This window comes from Mytilus californianus, unplaced genomic scaffold (genome assembly GCF_021869535.1).
Source record: "Mytilus californianus isolate M0D057914Y unplaced genomic scaffold, xbMytCali1.0.p SCAF_7, whole genome shotgun sequence".
Taxonomy (NCBI): Eukaryota; Metazoa; Mollusca; class Bivalvia; order Mytilida; family Mytilidae; genus Mytilus; species Mytilus californianus.
Window position 1 is genome coordinate 85,775,447 of NW_026262723.1, and position 23,679 is coordinate 85,799,125.

General features: G+C 31.3%; 2 protein-coding genes across 2 annotated transcripts; one reads left to right on the forward strand and one right to left on the reverse strand.

Moving 5' to 3' along the window:
- Positions 1–915: 915 nt before the first annotated feature.
- On the reverse strand, positions 916–14,885 carry LOC127707729 (thioredoxin domain-containing protein 15-like). The gene is made up of 4 exons (XM_052212437.1): positions 14,772–14,885; positions 7,140–7,839; positions 3,480–3,610; positions 916–1,721 (listed from the first exon to the last, which is right to left on the reverse strand). Exons 1-4 carry the CDS (start codon positions 14,809–14,811, stop codon positions 1,510–1,512), a joined length of 1,083 nt encoding a protein of 360 aa, XP_052068397.1. The 5' UTR covers positions 14,812–14,885; the 3' UTR covers positions 916–1,509.
- A 54-nt stretch (positions 14,886–14,939) lies between these two features.
- On the forward strand, positions 14,940–22,714 carry LOC127707738 (elongation of very long chain fatty acids protein 6-like). The gene has a single exon (XM_052212470.1). The coding sequence runs from the start codon at positions 15,007–15,009 to the stop codon at positions 15,802–15,804; it is 798 nt and encodes a 265-aa protein (XP_052068430.1). The 5' UTR covers positions 14,940–15,006; the 3' UTR covers positions 15,805–22,714.
- Positions 22,715–23,679: the final 965 nt, after the last annotated feature.

Here is a 23,679-nt window from a genome sequence, read left to right on the forward strand (position 1 = left end):
TAGCATTCCTATACCTAGTATTCTGCCACATTTGTAACAGGCAAGACAAAAAACAAAAAACATTTAAAGGATGAAAATGCATTGATTAAATTTTACTTCTGTAATAGAAAAATTTTAAAAAACTAAAATTTACCATACAGTAAATATATCTATCTGGCCATCATAGATTAGACATTATAATATTATTAATTTGTATATTTTAACTAATTTGACCTCAGTCAATATACTTCTTTCAGGTCAATATATCCTTGTATCGACCTCATACAAAGGCTATAATTGTAAAATATCAACTTTACTTGAAGTGACAGACAATGAAACAAGTAATGTATTGCATACTGATATTTTTGTTACAATTTTTCCAAACACAAGAACGCACCTCAATGTGATATATTCAAAGTAATGGTAGATTGAAATTTTGCCCAGGACACACAAACAAGGGTTGGAAAATAATGACAAACAAATAAAAAAAAAAAAACATTCTTTAATTCTCATTAATTTTCCATTGTTTCATATAACATTAAAGTTCTTCATCACAGAATTACATCTCAGGTTATGCCAGAGAGCCTAACACTTTATTGGTGATAATGGTAAATTATGACTACAGACAATGTATTGGTTAATAGTCTATTTGTTAATTCTCGTAATTGACCCTGTAATTATAGATCCTTTTTATAGTGTCTCCCTTAGGAGAGAAGTAAATTTTCATTGACAATGGAGAGCTAGCGGAAAGAGCAAATTTATATGTGTGTAATGTGTGTAACCTTCAAGTTTTTCAGACCTTTTAATTTAATTTAATTTTTTGTTAAGCTAAAAACTATTGATACCAGTAGTTATTTTTCCCCAAAAAATGGTTAAAATGGTGATGTATATAACTTTCAACTTATCATGCTTTGCAAGGACAAAAGCCAATTTTTAGATCCAGTCTACGATTGACAAAGGGAAGCAATTTGTGTTAAAAGTGTGTTATAACAGAATCAAATCGGTAATTGGCAAATAGACTATTGATTAGAAATAAGAAGATATGGTATGAGTGCCAATGAGACAACTCTCCATCCAATTCACAATGTGTAAAAAGTAAACAATTATAGATCAAAGTACGGCCTTCAACACAGAGCCTTGGCTCATCTTAAAACATGAATATTAAACATGATTTTCCATGTAATGATAAAACAACACACTTAGAAGTAAATAAAAATAAAAATAAAATATTGAATAAGTTTTTTCTATCTGATGTTTCTTATAGACTTAGTATCTTTTGTTCACTAAAGCTAGTAAAAACTTTTTATAGCACAAGTTGGCTTGTTTTTATTGATGGCTCAGTACTTTTTGCAACATATTTCAGATGGTGGAACAATTAAAATATAACTAGGTCTTTCTCAACAGATGCAGTTGTTATATACCAGTAGCAGTGCAAATTGATCTGCAGACTACCACAGACTAGATGCAGCGGTAATAACTGACTAGTTGGACACTTCACTTCACTGTAATCACTGACTTTAGTACGAGAATTCACTCTATGTGCTGATGTTCCTGCCATAATATTTTAATTTTGTTAATGTAAAGCTGTCCGTATGAAGATCTTACAAATACAACTGATACAAATATTACAACAAATAGCCATGAAATCCACAATAAATAATCTGTTTCGTCGGACGGTACACTTGGTAGTGGTCTGATATAGTCATCCTCTGTAACATTGGCAGATATTTCTGGTTCCATCCCTAAAACATCAATAGTGATATATTTAAGATATGAATGTTAAGCTTTACATTATTTTGAAACTGAAATAATTACTTCATAAAGGAAACAAAACTTCAAAAAGTGTATACATGTATTTCAAAATTCAAATCTGAATGTCAATTTCCTTTCTTTTTTTTCAGCACAATATACATGATATATGCATTTGCATCTATATGCAAAGTTGACCTTTTTTTTTTCCTGATTTTTGTCGAGCCTTCGACTTTTGTCGAAAAAGCGAGACATAGCGATCCTACATTCCGTTGGCGTCGGTGTCGGCGGTTGCGTCCACAAATATTCACTCTGTGGTTAAAGTTTTGGAAATTTTAATAACTTTCTTAACTATCCTGGATTTCTACCAAACTTGGACAGAAGCTTGTTTATGATCATAAGATAATATTTAAAAGTAAATTTTGTAAAAAAAAAAATCCATTTTTTCCGTATTTTACTTATAAATGGACTTAGTTTTTCTGCCAGGAAACATTACATTCACTCTGTGGTTAAAGTTTTTGAAATTTTAATAACTTTCTTAAACTATCCTGGATTTCTACCAAACTTGGAAAGAAGCTGATCATAAGATAGTATCCAGAAGTAAATTTTGTAAAAAAAAATTCTTTTTTTATCTGTATTTAACTTATAAATGGACTGTTTTTCTGCCAGTTAACATTACATTCACTCTGTGGTTAAAGTTTTTAAAATTTTAACAACTTTCTTAAACGATCCTGGATTTGTACCAAACTTGGACAGAAGCTTGTTTATGATCATAAGATAGTATCCAGAAGTAAATTTTGTAAAAAAAAGTCTAGTTTATCTGTATTTAACTTATAAATGGACTTAGTTTTTCTGCCAGTTTACATTACATTCACTCTGTGGTTAAAGTTTTTTTAAATTTTAACAACTTTCTTAAACTATCCTGGATTTGTACCAAACTTGGACAGTAGCTTGTTTATGATTAAAAGCTAGTATCTAGAAGGAAATTTTGTTAAAATTTTGTTCCATTTTTTCCGTATTTTACTTATAAATGGACTTAGTTTTTCTTCCAGTTAACATTACATACAGTCTGCAGTTTAAGTTTTTAAAACATTTATTAGAATCATAAACTATCCTGGATTTTTACCAAACTTGGACAGAAGCTACTTACAATCAAAAGATAGTATAGAGAGGAATATTTTTATTAATTTTTTTCCTCATTTTTGTTGAGCCTGCTATTAACAGCAAAAGTAGGCGAGACACTGGGTTCCGCGGAACCCTTACGAATTTTTAAAGAATGTATTGTTCTGTGAGGTGTACTTTGTATTTTTCTTCAAGTTTTGATTTTTATTATGTTCACTTTCTCTGTTGTTCTCATGCTGAAAGAGGGAGGGATGAGTATTTAGAAACTGGTTTAACTGTGTCCTATTATACTAGACCCAGGTCAGGAATCTTCTCCATAGATGGTGAAGGATTTTCATGTTGTCTATTGAGCATTGAATTTGAAATCGTATAGTTGGTTATCTGTGTTGAAGTGTTCTAAAAATTCTCTAAGAGTTTGCATTATTGTGGCATTCTTATCGTTAAAGGCCATATAAATTTTCCTTCATTTTGCTGTACATGATAATATTAAAAGCAAACTAAACTGATTTTCCCAGAATGATACTCTTATTTTCTCATGTAGTACTGGTAAGTTTTGATCCAGGTAAATAGAATGAATGACATCAGAAGTAAGCTTTCACCTGACAGATAGTATACTAATACAACATTACCTGTATGATTTTTAACAAAGGAAACTAGATTATCAAATTTTTTCTCTGTTTGGTTGAATCTAACAACAGCTCTGGATTGATGAAACAGAAGTATATTTGGTACAGAAACAGTTCCAAATCTGGCATTCAAGCTAGAGTACAAACAAACAAACATGTTAAAACTAAAATATTACTGTCACAGCATGGCCTCTAAATAATAATACTTTTATTGTTAAAGATAATTTCTACAAATACATGTATCTAGCCTGCGTTTGACAGAAAATCTTACGACTAAAATCGATCGTAATTATACTAAATTCTTTATGGCTTACAATTAATTTTAGTTATAAGATTTTTTTGTGAATCGCAGGTCAAGTTTTCATTCTTGATTCTGTAAGATTTTATTTACAATTAACATTTACATTATGTATTCCCATTTTTACAATTTGCATAATGTACATTTTATTTTTTCAAGTTAAAATATATATTTTTTTTATATTCTATATGTATAGCTATACAGCTAAGAACACTTATTGTCCTACATCCTTAAGATACTTATTTGTAGGATTGTACACGGTCATGCTTTTCTCAAACTGTTTATGATGTATTTAAACTAAATCTGTTTGATGTGTTCTGATTGATGTTTTAGTTTGGAAAATTGTTTATTTATTAGTTGAAAGTGGCTTTGTGATAGCTTTTAGTAATTGCGAGTACTCTTAGAATGTTACTTTGTTTCTTTAGTCGGATGAGTCAATCCCTTTGCAACCAATTTTTACAGTTTTTTTCTAATTTTGTGCTGTTAAACCACTGTTCTACATGCAGGTTAAGGAAGGGTTAAGTGCCCACAAACATGTTTAACCTCTCCAAATTCTTTATCTTACTGTGGGAGGTCAAGAGCCTATAATTCACTAGTTGTCCTTAGTTACAATCAGCCATATTTAATTTTTCTTACGTTAATGTTGAACTTTGAAAGCTGACTAATAAATCACTATACAGTATGGGTTTTGCTCATTATTGAAGGATTACGGTGACCTATAGTTATCTACATACTATCCTCTGGTCTTTGGTGGATAGTTGTATCATTGGCAACCTTTCCACAACTCCTTGTTTTTATATTATAATGCTGTCATGGCTGTATTGAACATTGTACAGATATTTTGTTTTACATTGTGCTTTTCACATACAAAAAATCAACAAATACTTGAAATTCTTAATCCTTTAAATTTTCAATAAAATGCTCCGCAGGGCGCAGCTTGATACGACCGCAGAGGTCGAACCCTGAACAGTTGGGGCAAGTATGGACACAACATTCAAGCTTGATACAGCTCTGAATTTGGATTGTGATTAAATATTTGACACAGCATAGGTTTCTGACACAGAATGAATGTGGTCTAAGAACTTAAAAATTTTTAATTGGACATTCACCTATTATGGTCCAATATCCAAAATCTAAATACATGGTTAGATTCAGATATCAAAGAACCCCAAGAATTCAATTTTTGATGAAATCAAACAAAGTTTAATTTTGGACCCTTTTGACCTCAATGTGGACAAAGTTGATAATGGGGCCCAAAAATCTAAATACATGGTTAGATTCAGCATATCAAAGAACCCCATATATTCAATTTTTGTTGAAATCAAACAGTTTAATTTTGGACCCCGATTTGGACCAACTTGAAAACTGGGCCCCTAATCAAAAATCTAAATCCATGTTTAGATTCAGCATATCAAAGAACCCTAAGAATTCAATTTTTGTTAAAATCAAACTAAGTTTAATTTTGGACCCTTTGGACCTTAATGTAGACCAATTTGAAAACGGAACCAAAAATTAAGAATCTAAATACACGGTTAGATTCGGCATATCAAATAACCCCAATAATTCAATTTTTGATGAAATCAAACAAAGTTTAATTTTGGACCCTTTGGACCTCAATGTGGACCAATTTAAAAACGGGGCCCAAAATCCAAAAACTTAATACACGGTTAGAATCAGCATATTAAAGAACCCCAAGAATTCAAGAATAAAACCCCATTGAAATTGGTCAAGAAATAAGCAATTTATACGAAGTATCTTCTTTTGCACAATACTGTGCAATTGAATATTTCTTGCTATTGCGCAATACTGTACAATTGACAATTTCTTGCTATTGCGAAATATTGTGCTATTGGATATTTCTTGCTATTGCACAATACTGTGCAATTGAAGATTTCTTGTTATTGCGCAATACTGTGCAATTGAAGATTTCTTGCTATTGTGCAATACTGTGCAATTGAAAATTTCTTTCTATTGCACAATACTTATTATATAATAATTTTCACATCCTGTTTGGTGTGTATCTCCTACCATATCATTATTATTTGCTTTTAAATATAAAACAGAAATAACCAACTTAAAATGGAAAATTTTAAAAGAAAAAAAAAAGGAAAAAAAAAAAAAAAAAAAACCCAAATTTTTTTAACCCCCTTATGATTCATCACCCCCAAACTCAATCCCAGCCTTCCCTTTGTGGTATGGTACCTTGCAGTACAATTTCAGAGAGATCCATACACTTGAACACAAGTTATTGTCTGGAAACTAGAAAAATGCTTATTTTTGGCCCCTTTTTGGCCCTTTATTCCTAAACATTTTGGGCAATTACCCCCAAACTCAATTCCAGCTTTCCCTTTGTGATATGGAACCTTGTACAATTTCAGAAAGATCCATACACTTACACACAAGTTATTATCATGAAACTAGAAAAATGCTTGTTTTTTGCCCCTTTTTTGGCCCCTAATTCCTAATATTTTGAGGCAATTACCCCCAAAATCAATCCCAGCATTCCCTGTGTGATATGGAACCTTGTGGTACAATTTCAAAGAGATCCATACACTTGAACACAAGTTATTGTCTGGAAACTAGAAAAATGCTTATTTTTGGCCCTTTTTTGGCCCCTTATTCCTAAACGTTTTGGGCAATTACCCCCAAACTCAATTCCAGCTTTCCCTTTGTGATATGGAACCTTGTAGTACAATTTCAGAAAGATCCATACACTTACACACAAGTTATTGTCATGAAACTAGAAAAATGCTTGTTTTTTGCCCCTTTTTTTGCCCCCAATTCCTAATATTTTGAGGCAATTACCCCCTAAAATCAATCCCAGCATTCCCTGTGTGATATGGAACCTTGTGGTACAATGTCAGAGAGATCCATACACTAACACACAAGTTATGTCTGGAAGTTACAAAAATGGCTATTTTTGGCCCCTTTTTGGCCCCTAATTCCTTAACTGTTGGTACCATAACCCCCAAAATCAATCCCAACCTTCCTTTTGTGGTATTGAACCTTATGGTAAAATATCATAGAGATCCATTCACTTAAACTAAAGTTAGAGTGCGAAAACCAATGTGTCTTCGGACGACGACGACGCCAACGTCATACCAATATACGACCGCAAAAATTTTTGCGGTCGTATAAAAAAGTACTTATATCAAAAAATAGTTTAGCATATTAGTATTTATTAAGTAGTGGAAAAGACAATTGCATAAAATGCCTCTAAAATCAAATCATGAAAAAAATCAGTGTCAATTTTTTCTTAGTTTTCATTATATGTAAAACTCAGTAAACATTTTGGGGTAATACACCAATTCCAATTACCCATATACTGAAATCTTAAATTACCACTTGAAAGGCAATTTACTTACTTGCTAAAATGAGCTGCATCAACTGCCACAACATCTAACTCAGGAAAGGCTCTAGCTAAAGCATTATAACTAGGTGCTACTTTGGAACAGAATCTACACCATGGTGCATAAAACATAACCAAAACACAGTCTGACAATGTGTCATTCTGATCAAAATTTAAAATCTGCAAAAGTCTTGTGTTATTTATAATCTTAACTTCCGATGTGGTATTTTCAAATGTCATATTTCTACTGATGCATTTAAATTTTGTCTTTTTCTCAGTTCGATTTAAGTCTCTGTCTATCAATGGGATTTCTAAAATACCGATACTTGTTTCATTTTGAACTACACTTTCATTTTTAATGGCTGTCACATTTTCTTTCTCAAGCTCCTCATTTTGTCTTTTATCAGATTCCTCAAATATTGGATCGACAAAACTTTTCAATATACTCCCAAATGAAAAAGAACTACCAGATTCCATTTCCTTTACTTCTTCACTGGTATCTTCATTTTTCTGTGTAATATCCTCATTGTTAGAAAGATCGGGATTACCTCCTTCTGCATCAATGCCCATCTTCTCATCCCCCTGTCCAACATCAACTATAAGTACATTTTCACTTTCTGCATTATTTTGGGGGATTTCTGGTTTAATATCAGCTGGGTCATTTTGCAAATTTTCTGAATAGACTGTCTGTATCAACATCAACATATAAATAATACCTATAGAAGAAAAAAGACAAATACATTATTTTTCTTCATATTCCTTTTATCATGTTTAAATGAATGCTATAAAGAAAGATTATTTTGCAAATTAATGTTATTGTGATTTCTAGGTTTATTGCTCTTCAAAGACTTAAATGTTTGGTATTTTTGGAATTCCAGCATTCGGTTTTGAGCAACACTGACAAGTAATAATATTATGCAAACCATACTGTAAAACTCAGTGTAATATCTGCAGGGAAGATGAAAAGTCTGGACAGCTTATGTATTTTGGAACACATTATTTGGACTCTTAAGCCAACTAGTCTTTGCTCTTACTACTAAGTACTTTTAAATACTGTGTGCTTAGCGGAGAAGCAGCAAATAATAATTTTAAAGACTTTGGTTCCAACCCACAACCTCCCTCACTTGAGTGTGTTTAATTGGTAAATGAAAATTAATACAAAATCATATGAACCTACAGTATAAGGTAATATGATCCAGAAATATGTCCATTATTAACAAAATAAAGCATAATCAAACTAATTTTCCAGTAAAACATAATGTTACTTATAGAAAAATAGTTTGAAACCACTTCTTGTTTTTCACTTTATATATATATTATGAATATGTCAAAGTATACAGTGCCACAGATGAAATTATGGTTAACATCAAAATAGCAATGTTCTAATTTTAGTATGAATTACATGTTATGGTCAATATTCATCAAATAAAAACAATAATAATCCGTTTCTTATTGTTAAAATATCAATGATATCACCAAAAATATTAGAAACCAGAGGCTCTCAAGAGATTGAATGGATCACCTTGTAAAAATATACCATTTAGATATTATTATTTTTTTTTATTTCAATCAGTTATGTTTCCTTATTTGTAGATCATATTGTATGGCATTTTTGTAGGTCTTGTACTGATCATCATTTTTTAATGTTTACAGTTTATGCTTATCTATTAAAATTTTTGAAAGAAAAAAAGTCTTTTAAAATGGCAATAAATCCTATAACTAGTGTGATAATTGGCCATGTTGACTTTCTTGCGAATCTTATTTTGACGATTTTTTTTCTCTTTTTAAAGCTTCTCTTCAACTTGATGCTCATGTAAGTACAACTTCTATAAGGACCTATATTTTTGACAAAAATGCAAAGAAGAATAAAAATCATCATTCAAAGGGAAATAACTTCTATATGGAGTCAGTTGACAATTTCAGACACAATGACTGATTTGTAGATCCTTTTGTGCTGAGCATTTTTTTTATGTATTGTGGCATTCTTATCTATCTTTGATTTAGCAAGAAATCTATAAAATGGGTAAAAATAGTCATTCAGGGGCAATAACTTCTAAGAGGAGTCAGTTGACAATTTCTGCCCTTTTAACTCACTTGTAGATCTGATTGTGCTTAACATCTTTACTTATTACAATTTCTCTTTAATCATAATAGTTTCGGCAAACAATTCAAAAAATAGATAAAAACCATCTATCCATGGTAATAACTCTTATAAAAGAGAGGCGAAAAATACAAAAGGGATATTCAAACTCATAAGTAGGAAACAAACTGACAATGTCATGCCATGCCAGTACAAAAAACACAACATAGAAAACTAAAGACTGAGCAACACAAACCCAACCAAAAAACAGGGGTGATCTCAGGTGCTCTGGAAGGGTCAGTAGATTCTGCTCCACATTTGGCACCCGTCGTGCTGCTCATGTCAGTACAAATCTGGTGATAAGTCTAATTATGTAGGTCACATTCGAGCAAAAAGGACTGTGGTTAATTTCAGTCAATTTCAGCCAAGGTGACTTATTTGTAGATCTTATTTTGTAAAACACTTTTGCTTTTTACAATTTCTCTTTATCTATTATCATAATAGATAAAGAGAAAGAGAAATTGTAAAAAGCAAAATTGTTTGCAGTAACAAACTAAATAAAATGCTCCGCAGGGCGCAGCTTGATACGACCGCAGAGGTCGAACCCTGAACAGTTGGGGGAAGTATGGACACAACATTCAAGCTTGATACAGCTTTGGATTTGGATTGTGATTAAATATTTGACACAGCATAGGTTTCTAACACAGATTGAATGTGGTCTAAGAACTTAAAAATTTTAAATTGGACATTCACCTATTATGGTCCAATATCCAAAATCTAAATACATGGTTAGATTCAGCATATCAAAGAACCCCAAGAATTCAATTTTTGATGAAATCAAACAAAGTTTAATTTTGGACCCTTTTGACCTCAATGTGGACAAAGTTGATAACGGGGCCCAAAAATCAAAAATCTAAATACATGGTTAGATTCAGCATATCAAAGAACCCCATATATTCAATTTTTGTTGAAATCAAACAAAGTTTAATTTTGGACCCCGATTTGGACCAACTTGAAAACTGGGCCCATAATCAAAAATCTAAATACATGTTTAGATTCAGCATATCAAAGAACCCTAAGAATTCAATTTTTGTTAAAATCAAACTAAGTTTAATTTTGGACCCTTTGGACCTTAATGTAGACCAATTTGAAAACGGAACCAAAAATTAAGAATCTAAATACACGGTTAGATTCGGCATATCAAAGAACCCCAATAATTCAATTTTTGATGAAATCAAACAAAGTTTAATTTTGGACCCTTTTGACCTCAATGTGGACAAAGTTGATAACGGGGCCCAAAAATCAAAAATCTAAATACATGGTTAGATTCAGCATATCAAAGAACCCCATATATTCAATTTTTGTTGAAATCAAACAAAGTTTAATTTTGGACCCCGATTTGGACCAACTTGAAAAATGGGCCCATAATCAAAAATCTAAATACATGTTTAGATTCAGCATATCAAAGAACCCTAAGAATTCAATTTTTGTTAAAATCAAACTAAGTTTAATTTTGGACCCTTTGGACCTTAATGTAGACCAATTTGAAAACGGAACCAAAATTTAAGAATCTAAATACACAGTTAGATTCGGCATATCAAAGAACCCCAATAATTCAATTTTTGATGAAATCAAACAAAGTTTAATTTTGGACCCTTTGGGCCTCAATGTGGACCAATTTAAAAACGGGGCCCAAAATCCAAAAACTAAATACACGGTTAGATTCAGCATATTAAAGAACCCCATGAAATCAAGAATAAAACCCCATTGAAATTGGTCAAGAAATAAGCAATTTATAGGAAGTATCTTCTTTTGCACAATCCTGTGCTATTAAATATTTCTTGCTATTGCGCAATACTGTACAATTGACAATTTCTTGCTATTGCGCAATATTGTGCTATTGGATATTTCTTGCTATTGCGCAATACTGTGCAATTGAAGATTCCTTGCTATTGCGCAATACTGTGCAATTGAAGATTTCTTGCTATTGTGCAATACTGTGCAATTGAAAATTTCTTGCTATTGCACAATACTTATTATATAATAATTTACACATCCTGTTTGGTGTGTATCTCCTACCATATCATTTTTATTTGATTTTAATATAAATCAGAAATAACCAACTTAAAATGGAATATTTTAAAAGAAACAAAAAAGGAAAAAAAGAAAAAAAAGGAAAAAAAAATAAATCCCCCCCCAAAATTTTTTGAACCCCCATTATGATTCATCACCCCCAAACTCAATCCCAGCCTTCCCTTTGTGGTATGGTACCTTGCAGTACAATTTCAGAAAGATCCATACACTTGAACACAAGTTATTGTCTGGAAACTAGAAAAAAATGTGTTTTTTGGCCCCTTTTTGGCCCCAAATTCCTAAACGTTTAGGGCAATTACCCCCAAACTCAAACCCAGCTTTCCCTTTGTGATATGGAACCTTGTAGTACAATTTCAGAAAGATCCATACACTTACACACAAGTTATTGTCATGAAACTAGAAAAATGCTTGTTTTTTGCCCCTTTTTTGGCCCTTAATTCCTAAAATTTGGAGGCAATTACCCCCAAAATCAATCCCAGCATTCCTTTAGTGATATGGAACCTTGTGGTACAATGTCAGAGAGATCCATACACTAACACACAAGTTATGTCTGGAAGTTACAAAAATGCTTATTTTTGGCCCCTTTTTGGCCCCTAATTCCTTTACTGTTATTACCATAACCCCCAAAATCAATCCCAACCTTCCTTTTGTGGTATTGAACCTTGTGGTAAAATTTCATAAAGATCCATTAACTTAAACTAAAGTTAGAGTGCGAAAACCAATGTGTCTTCGGACGACGCTGGACGACGACGACGACGCCGGACGACGACAACTACGCCGGACGACGACGACGCCAATGTCATACCATTATACGACCACAAAAATTTTTTTGCGGTCGTATAAAAAGGTGTATAATTAGTCTGTCAAGGGCAATAACACCTGTAGGAGGTCAATTGACGATTCTTCCATATTGATTTATTTGTAGATCATATTTTGTTAAACATTTTTACTATAAAACAATTCTCTCTATCAACTATAGTTTCTATAAAAAAAATCCCAAAAGGGTAAAATCATCATTAAACATGTGTTAAAAGTAATAACTCCTATAAAGTAAAATTGAGAATGGAAATGGGGAATGTATCAAAGAGACAACAACCTGACCAAAGAGCAGAAAACAGCCGAAGTCCACCAAAGGGTCTTCAACACAGTGAGAAAATCCCGCACCCGGAGGCGGGTTTCAGCTGGCCCCAGCAGGGTCATCTGACAATTTCTGCCAAGTTGAATTGTTTCACATTTGTCATTTTGGGGCCTTTTATAGCTGACTATGCGGTATGGGTTTTGCTCATTGTTGAAGGCCGTACAGTGACATATAGTTGTTAACCTCTATGTTATTTGGTCTCTGGTGGAGAGTTGTCTCATTAGCAATCTTACCACATCTTCTTATTTTTATATCATTATTGTTCAGGTCATTTTCACTGTTCAAATTTTCTCTCTCTATCTAATTATATTTTTCATTATAATTACAAAAAAATGTGAAATTTGCAAAAAAAAATAACATTTCAGGGGCAATAACTCCAAATTGGTTCATCTGATTTTTCTGAATGTTCTGCAGTTGCAAACTTGTTTGCTTTATAAATAATATTGAACTTGAAGTAAAACGTTGGATGTGAAATACCATCTTTTATTAAATATCTGCAGATAACATAAAAATACTCTTTTTCTAAAAATCTGTACATTTATAGTAACATCCAATTTAAAATATTGCTAGTAGGAATTTGAGATATCAATGCAAACATGTGCACATCTCACCAACTGAGAAATGTACACTTGACCAAAAGGAATCATCAAAGAATGGAAACTAAAAAGGACAGAAAAAGTCATCAGCAGGGATGGGTCCATTCCAATGAATGTAATTTTACAATAACATTGCAAAAATGGTCAATTAATTATGATAACATCATTTTTAGCATTTTATTAATTAAGTTACATTGTAATAACTACACTTAATATTCAACATGTGAATTTTAATCTCTGTGTACAGTTTTACTGCTCTGAAATTAACCTTTACAACATTTATTGTAAGAAGCTTATAATTGCTTTAGAGTTTACTGTTTCAATATATTAATTTTTTTTTTAATATCAAAGTGGTGAAATATGCAAGTAGATGTCATTATTCAACTACTTAAAACAAATGGCAATTCACACTACCTGAAAACTCTTAATAAATGTACCCAAGATTTTAGTCTGTGAAGTACATTGTATAAATGACCTACTGGTACATTGGATAGGATCAGAAAGTTAGCCTTACAACAGGCCACCTATGGAACCCTCAAACTTCAGATTAGGTAAAAACTATCTAAATTATTTGTTGGAATATTCTTCATAGAAATACTTTAAATTTGTAACAATAAAAAGACTTATTGTTAATAAACTACTATTTGACAACTGCAGCATGACTTGGGCAGATGCTTTCTATAAACGTATTTACACTTTTGGTATTTAGCTATATTTTGCCTCCGAATGACCTTAGATCTACTCCGAATCACCTTTTGACGTCAGGCAACAATCACTTTTTAATTGTGACGTCAAATGTTTTGAATTATGATGTCAAAGTTTACTGGAACCTGTGTGATTTTACGTAATGGCGGACAAATTTGCATACAAGTGTAAATACGTCTATTCTGTTAAAAGATATACTTTTGAATCCTGATACAGCTGCTCAAGCTGTCGGATCATGACCTTTGCATATATGCAACCTATGTGTACATTGTATGTGCTTAGGTCATAGTGTTACGATCGCTACAAGTCTGTCATACCTGATTACTGGACTTAGAGATGTTCCCCTAAAATTTTTACATCACAAGAAAAGTGAATGTTACGTGACATCAATAGGTCTACCTTCTTTTACTTACAATTGTAAGGCGTCCCTGCACTTTGGGGTTCATATATGGTTAGGGTTTAATAGGTTTATGTTTATAAGTCGTTTAAACACCAAACAAACAAACAAATTTTATTTGCCAATCACGGCACCCAAAATGAGCAGAATAATTACAATATAATTTCAAACATAATATAAAAGTAAATTAAGAATAGGTTAAAAAAGTACATAACATGATTCATTTTGATTTAATTGATTAATATATAATATCAAAGTAATTGAAATAAGTAATTTGTTATAATAAAAATATATAATATGACCCATTGCTTGTTATTCTGGCCCCTTTATTGGACAGTACACCTCACAGTCACAGCATACCAATCTTGAGTTGTTTTTAGTGTAAGGGCTAGTGTTATGGTTAGGAATGGGTTACCGTCAGGTTATGTTAAGGGTTATTTTAGTATTGCTAATTAAGGGTTGGGGCCCCTAAATTAAAAGAAGGCCATTAATTCAATACCCCCCTTTTTTTCCCCCATTTTCAGTAGGGTCAAAAAATAGGTCGATATTTAATGACCTCATTTTAGGACAAAGTTTTTCCCCAGATAAAGCCGTCTTTTGATGTCAACTACTATTTTTTTAGAAAATGTTTACTGTACTGTAATATCTGTATTTTTCCCTTGCAAATATGTTCTCCATGCTGATCAATAGATCCAATGTATAGGACAAGGATTTCTGTTAAATTGCATCTGATTGGTCAATGTAAGATCAGTCGTTCTTATTGACCAATCAATATTTTCCTATTCAGTCACGGCAATAACCTCGTGTACACAAACCAACACCCACCACATTTTTATGCCGGAGACTGGGTTGTAGGAAATTGAAAGAATAAAGATGGGTGCACATAATTATTCGTATGTATTTGATTTTGAGGAACAATTCAATGAAAATGAATTTAATCGATATATGAGAGAACATTGGACGGACAGCTTTATTTATTCAGCAGTCTATCTGATAATTATTTTTGGAGGAAAGCATTTTATGTCAAAACGCCGGCGATTTGACCTTAGACCCTACCTGGCGACATGGAGTGGAGGACTGGCGATTTTCAGTATTTTTGGAGCCATTAGAACAGTCCCTGAAATTATATCTGCCATTAAAAATCATAGTCTTGAATATTCGATTTGTGTGCCGTCTTATTTTGAAGGAGTTACTAGCTTTTGGTGTTTTCTATTCACCGTATCTAAGGTGTTGGAACTAGGTGACACTTTATTTATAGTGCTACGAAAACAGCCGTTGATCTTCCTCCACTGGTTTCATCACATAACCGTGCTTATATATGTTTGGTACACCTATCCACAGAAAATGGCTTCTGGAAGATGGTTCATGACCATGAATTATACAGTCCATTCCATCATGTATTCTTACTATGCATTAAGAGCTATGAGAGTCAATATTCCAAAATGGGTCAATATGGGAATTACTTTCCTTCAACTACTTCAAATGATCATGGGCTTACTTATTAACATATTAGCATACAGGGTATTAGACCAAGGATCCTATTGTGCGCACAGTTACACTAATATACGCTACAGTGTATTAATGTACTGCAGTTACTTTGTCCTCTTTGCTCATTTCTTCTATACAACATATGTTGTACAAAGGCCAAAACAGCATGTAAAGGAACAGTGATGATGTTGACATTAGAATCGTGCTGAAGTGTCAATATGTGAACTTGACAAACACATATTACTCTATGTTTAAGGTTAAATGACTTCTACAAATTCTCACATGGAGTGACATAAATATTGTATTGAAGTGATCACTGAAATCCTTCTTTATTGGCATTATTTAAATGAAATAATAGTATCACTTGTTTGTATTTTATAAACATGATAAATGTGTAAATTCATCTACACAATTGTTGAACTTGCATGATTGATTGCTGCATTTTTTTCTATGACATTATTTTTGGGGCAGGGATTCCTTAATTAGTTAAAACTACTGATTTTTTTTTTAGCTCACACATGTATCAATGTAACAGCAACTGGATATAAAAAAAAACTAAAAAAAATTGTATGTTAAGGGCTAGCTATATTTAATTAATTGAACTTTGAAATTTTTTTTCCAATGTTTCAAATGTTAACATAATCATGATAATTAAATGCAGAATTTTAATTGTGTGGATAGTATTTTTTTCAGGGAACTTATTACATGCACATACATTTTTGTACATGGAGTATATTATATCTCTATCAGTATTAATTAATAATTCATTATATTGCAAGCCATATCTAGTTTTATCATTGTGATATTCAAACTACATGTACAATGTATAAACAGATTTGGTACAAATTGGGAATTATTCCCAAAATAAGCCAACCAAAGGATATTTTTCCTTTGTTACTTTGTTCAAACACACATGACCTGTTTTTCAGTAATATGCTGTTAACTTATCCAAAAGAAAAAAAAAATTTAAAACTGAAAATGAAAACAATGTTAAAAATCCTGACTCAAAGCAATAGTTACTAGCCTTATCCCCCCAAAAAAGGCTTATTTTATAGGGAAGACGTCTTAATTTTTTGAAACTGTAAAAATGGTAGAATAAAATTTATCTTTTTCTGCACACCAATTGTATGCCTTTTTAGGTATTAAACAATTAAACTAAAAAACTTTTATTTTGCACTTTAAAATTTTCCATTTTAAGTGTGTTAGAGGGATATGTATACTTAGTTGCTTATTTTGGAAACAATTTCTGATTTGGAGAGGTTGTGTCCAACACAGCGAAGGTGTTCAAGACATTGTCCTTCATGTTGTCTCTTTAACCCAGACTCTTCTGCCACCCTCAGTATGGTTGCACTATTTCACTCTCAAGTGAAGCAAGAAAATTTGACCTATTTAGGAGAGATATGCATGTATTGTGTATCATGGGGCACCATAAAGGATATTGTAAATGAGCACATGCCCAGGCCAACCCAAATAAACTAGTATACATGTACATATAGTTTTCATATAATTTATTTGTTTTGAATTGAGAGTTTTGTTGATTTATTTAATTAAGCTTTAATAAATGTGTACATTTGACTGTACTCACACTTTTTCATGATTGTGTGTGTTTAATGTAAGGACTTAATAAGTCCTTGTTATGTGTTTTAACAACATGTATGTTGTGTATTACATGTATCAGTGTCCTAGCTAGCTCAAAAAAGAGGTGAGCAGCAGCCCCTGCCCTTTCAGTGCATCCATCTGGCCTTATAGTCCTGCAGTATGCATTTTTGTTTTCTAATGGAAAATAAATACTTTCAACGCGAAGAAAATCATTTTTTAAACATCTGGAAAAATATTTTAACAACCTCATAATGCATGTAATAATCAGCCAAAAATATATGAACTTATTAAACATGATAAATCTGTCCTTTTTCAGACAAGAACTTGTGCAGATCTAGAAATGTCCTTCATCTTAAAATATATTCATCTGCTAGCTAGAACACTGATTATGATTTGCATTTATCGTTGTTAATTTCTAATTAATTGATTAGTTTATTAGTTATTTACTGTTTTTTAACCATTTACATGTAAGTCTACATTTTGTAATTACATGTATATGCACTTGGTACTTATGTTGAGACAAGTGTCCTCAAAAGTTTTTGCTTTTCTTTTATCTTCTCTGAAACCCCTAAGGTGTATGCTGCAACATATTTTTTGTTGAGAAAATTAATTAGTATGTTCAAAAAAAATGCATGAAAGTCAAACTTTTGTTAAGGATTGTCAGAGGCAGCAATATTTTATGCTCATGGTACATGTACACCCTTTTATTGACATAATGTAATAAATTCGCTTTAATTTTTCATGATTTTTTGCATTTGCATAAGTTCTCCATTTTCTTGACTGAGGTACAGTTTCAGTCAAGATAGACATCAAAATGTATATGTACTCAAAACTTCTGCCTACATTGAACATATATTTGATTTTTCATAAAAGAAAAGAAAAACAAATAGACCAAATATATAGTATGTTGCAAATACATTACAGAGGTGGGGATGTGCAGAAAGAAAGGTACATAAATGCTGGAATTCTAGTCATCCATATACCAGGTGCATGTTGTCAAACAAATATTGTATTCTTGATAACAATTAGATGCGACACAATATCAAACATTGTCAATCTGGGTTCCGCTAGCCTGGGCAACTCCAAGTTTCTGGGATTTAACTTTACATTTTTGTTGATGATTTACATTTATAAGCTAGTCATGCTACAAATGTAGTTTGATCCTCTATTTGGAGTGTATCAAGTCAGTCACAGAATGGAACTCTCAGATCCACATTCAACATGTTCAATTTGGAAATGTATCAATTGCACTCAATTATATTGTGATATTTTAACTTTCCACAAGGAACTGTTATTTGCATACATTTTTAACATTATATGTACATGGTCATGACAGTAGTGTGTAACTTGAACCATTTGTACAGTTTGATGCATGTTTTATTACATCGGGTTAATATGTATTTTGATCATGTAATCATTTTTGACCGGGAACAACTTTATTATTCATAGCATGTCAGATTAGTATACTTGTAAGCCATTAATCATTTAACATTTTTTAAACTGGGTTTTAAGGCTATAGTAATTAAAGTCCTGTACATATGAAAACCTTACATTAGTAATTATTTTGTACAACTTTGAGTCATTATATTTTGTATGTTTTATGTAGTAACCAAAAAAATTTTTGCATGTTTTGTATCCAATTCAGTCTAGAAATCTGGTGACTTGAGGGCATACAATACAGAAGCAAGGGTAGATAATATTGCATCAAAATATAACACATAGTCTTTGCTAAGTTGCTAAAAATTCACTCGAGTAATCAAAGTGGTTATTTGAATATATGGAAAGCATTTGCAAAGGAAAAAATCCATGACAATGTTTCTTTTTTTATAGAATACACTGCAACATAATTAAGTGCCAAAAAAGGGAAATTTTGGGATCTCCAACATTAAAAAGTTGGGATTTCTGATTTAGCAAAAAAAAAAAAAAGCACATGGAACCCAATATTTTTCTTTTACAATCGATTGTGTACTGACTTCTTCAAGAATGTTAAATCAAAATTGCAAAAAAAAAATCAACGGTAGATATTTTTCTGCATGCATTGATGGTGACAAGAAAATTGTCCATATAATTTCCTGATTTTACAAATATTTCATGGCATACAACTTAATTTTTGGGACTTACTTGAAATCCTATGAACTAATTAGGAGACAATTTGCAAAAAAAAATGGTTGGAAATATCTCTTTTTCTTTTTAGTTATTTTTTTGGAAAAGAGTTGAAATATGCCTATGTTGTAAATTTGTATTTTTACATGAAATCTGCAAAAATCAAACTGAAATATCTCAAAAAGTTAGTCATAAAGTATATTTTTCTTTGCATATTTTCGTGCATGCATGTCAAAAAGAAAAAAATCAATCATGGATCTCTTCTGTATCCTATGCTCTTAACGGGCATTCTAAAGGGAAAGGATTTAAATTTGTATGGAAACAACAACAAACATAAAATGAAAGATATTTTAACCCAAAATTGTTAGGTTCTTTGAGTAAAGAACAAGAATTAGAACATCTTGAATGTAAAAGATTGCACTTGTAGGTAATTTTAGGGAAATACTGTATTATTTTCTAAGAAAGGAATTATTTATTGTGATATTTTAACTGTTTTATGTTCGATGATAAATAGATGTGTCTGAAACACATATAGATATATAACACAGAGTTTATAAGCAATTGGTACAAGTACATAACTAGCACTGTCAATTATTAGTTAGTTGTTGTAAAGATATTTTTTCCCCAAAAAGTTTAAATAGATACAATGTATGTACCTTATCTAAATTGAATTGGGCTCGATTAAAACTTTTAATGGCATTTCATTTACATGTACATTGTAGTAATATAAAATCATTTATCTTAGATAAAATATGTAACATTTCACAGTATTATATTTGCTTTCATTATTCTTTAATTATCTATCATGGTAAGATGCTAAAATAGACATTAATATGTATACACATCCTCTGCAATTCACTCTTGCTCCTTATATCTAGAATGAACTTCCTGGTTATTAAAAAAGGTTTTTGAAAACTTAGTTTTATTAGAATTTTTATTATTTAACCATACATTTTGAATGGAAATGATGAATTTAAGGGAAATGTGAGGAAATGTTCTTTGAGACTATGTATCAGATTTAATGCCTACATATGCGTTCAATTACACACCAAAAAGATGGATTTTGGCACAAAAAGGTGACGAGTACATTATAAGAATTAGTTTGAGAAAGTGAGGGGGATTTTTTGTTTTAAATAGTATCACACATATCAATTCCCTTTATTTCAAATATCCAGTACATATGTATTAATCTAATTGATATTAACATGATTAATGAATTTTTATTCTTACTTTATTTTTGCTTCAGTAAGTGCATTTCAGGAAAACTGCCATAATTGCCTAGTGTTTTTGGGGGGTTGTTTTTGTTTGCATGTTTTTGTTAATTTTTTAGATATTCATGTATTCAAGTCTTACCCAAAACACTTTTGACTACCGGTACAAGATGTTTTTTTTTTTACATGACTACAAATGTGATAAATGCATGTCTTTTTGGCATGCTCGATTTGCTCTAAAGCTGATGGCTGTAAATTGTTAATGGCCTTTTATTTGAATCCAAAGAATGCATCAGCAATTATAGAATATATTTGAACTGTAAAGATTCATACAAGTAGAGACATGAGTGGTAATAATGTAATAATACCTTAAAATGTTTTCTTGGACAAGCATCTGCTACATAGACAACTTTTTATTGTTTACATTTTCCTGTACATTTCTGATTTCACAATGCTTATGTTATTACATCACAGTGAGAGTAGATTGTTCAATGATGACAATTACACCAATTGACCCCGGGTTTGAACATTCTATTTAAAACAAGGGACTTAATCTGGTGATTTGCATAACATTTAACAAAATATTTTCTGTAATTTAAAATTTCATATTTGTAGCTAATCATTTGAGGTACGGTACATATTAAAATATAATGTATTTTTTAAATCTTACAATGACATTTATAACCTTTTATTTTTGGCAAAAAAACATGGATTTAGAAATCTTTCACCTTAAGATTTTGGGGTTTTTTAAAAGTTGATCTGTATTAATTCACCATAAAATGTTACTATCATTTTACATTGACATTAAAAGATGACTGCAGTAGTAAGATCTGTTAAAAGTAACTTAAATAAGGACATATTACATGTATACTTTTAAAATGGCCTAGTAACCTGACTGACAAGGTGTACTTTGAAGTTGTGAACTTTAATTTTATCACATATCTGTTTGTTTTATGATAATATACTCATCAATGATTGAATTTTGTTCAAGGTCGTTTGGTGTAAAATTATTGACAGAACTCTGAACCTCAGGAATGTAGAAATTGTTATGTCCAAAATATTAAAACTCTTAATTGATTATATATTTTAGTTTGCACTAGTTATTTTCAATATTTTATTACTTCGAATTGCTTGTTTGGTATTTGTAAAGTATTGTAACAGTATAGCATGATTTTGCTTCCAATATTACAAAGTGTTAACAAAGATTAGACATGTGACCTCTGGTCATCCACCTCTAGCTATACCAACAGAGATAGATAAACAATGTCATGAATGTAGAAGTATATGCCCCATAATTTATTTTCCTATTTTAATTGGACAAATTAGTTTTATGTATATTTTGTATTCTAAACTTTCCAGTATATTGTTTTGCCAGGGTAAATTAAGATTATTTTGTTGAATGCTGTAGTTAGTGTAAAAGCTCTCACACTTAAGTATAAATGTATTGTAAACATTGTTGTGCAAATTGTAATCTTTTCATGCACTAAAGTACCTATATATATGTGTGTGAGATAGGACTTTTCCTTTCTGAAAGTGGTTTGAGCATTTTACCCCAAGTCCAATGCTTTTAAATCATTTTATCACAAACATATGATAAAGTGGATATTCAGAGACTAATCTCACAGAAAGATATTGGGGAAAATACCTGGGTTTTTTTTCCAGAATATTATCTCCCTTTAATATGAGACAAAGCGTTAAACCTTCATAAAAGAACATTTGTATTTTGTCCTATCTCTTGTTAACTACACACATTGTTTGCTTCAGTGTTTGCTGCTTTGTCTAGTTCGTAAATGCAATGTACAATATTGAAATGTTCTATCATATTCATTAAAAACATTTCCAATAATGTTCTTTTACCAAAAATTCTATATATATATTGCTTTAAATGTGCTTTAGATATTTCTGTTGAATTTAATGCTTTTAATCACTCATTATTTTCATTATTTTTATAGAAAAATATCTTTTTATACTTTTATTCAACAATGTCTTTAACTGTTGTCCATTTTATCTGTGCAAATGTTATATTACCACAATGAAGTGCTAGTTTACAATCTTTAAACAGTTATATGATGCTAATTGGCCATAAAATGTGTTCCATACAATCTTTATTTATTGTCACTTACTTTGCCAATTAATATTAAAGGTACAGTATTAGTACTGTGTTGTTTTAGTAATGTTAATGACATTGTTTATCAGTATTTCAAATTATTTTCAATCCTCATGGTTCCTTTCCATTGAAGTTTGCATCATCCAGAAAATATACCACAGAACTATCAATCCCTGCTCACAATAGACATAACCTGAATTTTGTGTTGTTTTCGTTAATGACCTTCTATTGATAGTTGGTTGCTTAACTTCCAGTGGCAAATATTATATGCATGTACAGGAAGATAACGACCTTCTACAAGTATTAAAAACACTGGAGGGTATTCATTCCATTCACATGAAACTATATTTACTTATCCTTTTGAAGCTGAATTCTTTTACAAATCGTATGTTTTGAAACCCTTGTTACCAATCCCTATTTTTTAATACCAAGTAATAGCTTTCATCTTTGTCATTGAACAAGATGATTTTTATTTTAAAAACTTTATTTTACAAACAGAAGTCTTAATTACATATAGATTCCACCACTGCAACAAGTGTGTTACTATATTTCTCCACTCGAGACAGTTAAATTTTAATATTTAAAGGGTGAGGCTTGCGGAGCTTTTTAAATAATTAAAATTTAACTGTTTGAGAGTGGAGAAATGTCGTAATACACGAGTTAAAGTGGTGGAATCTGTTTCTCTAATGATTTTTATCCTTCCTTTTAAAAGATTTGCAGAAAGTTGTGTTCTTTATATGTGACTTCATCCGGCATTGTCGCCTTTTTTCACGACGTCACAATAGGAAATTCAGAAGAAACCAAGAAAATTTGACGTCATAATTAAATTCGACCAATCATTTACCGAGAACAGATATTTCACTTCTGAGGAGAAATATTTTTCTTACACTGATCAAGAAATGTGAAAATAACACAAAAATTAGAGAAAGTTATATCTTTCATTCTAATTCAGTCAAATTTGGAAACCTATATATTTTAAAGGTCAGTTTGTTTCAATGACCCCTTTTTACTATACCACACCAAGTGTTACCAACTACA

What these genes read in the sequence shown, in the direction of transcription:
- LOC127707729 (XM_052212437.1), bottom strand. Translation starts at nt 14,811, where the DNA reads ATGGAGAACATATTTGCAAGGGAAAAATACAGATATTACA. An exon ending in GATGCAGCTCATTTTAGCAA is followed by an intron (nt 3,611 to 7,139) that starts GTAAGTAAATTG and finishes TTTGTACTCTAG; the next exon opens with CTTGAATGCCAGATTTGGAA. An exon ending in CTTTGTTAAAAATCATACAG is followed by an intron (nt 1,722 to 3,479) that starts GTAATGTTGTAT and finishes TTGATGTTTTAG; the next exon opens with GGATGGAACCAGAAATATCT.
- LOC127707738 (XM_052212470.1), top strand. Translation starts at nt 15,007, where the DNA reads ATGGGTGCACATAATTATTCGTATGTATTTGATTTTGAGGAACAATTC.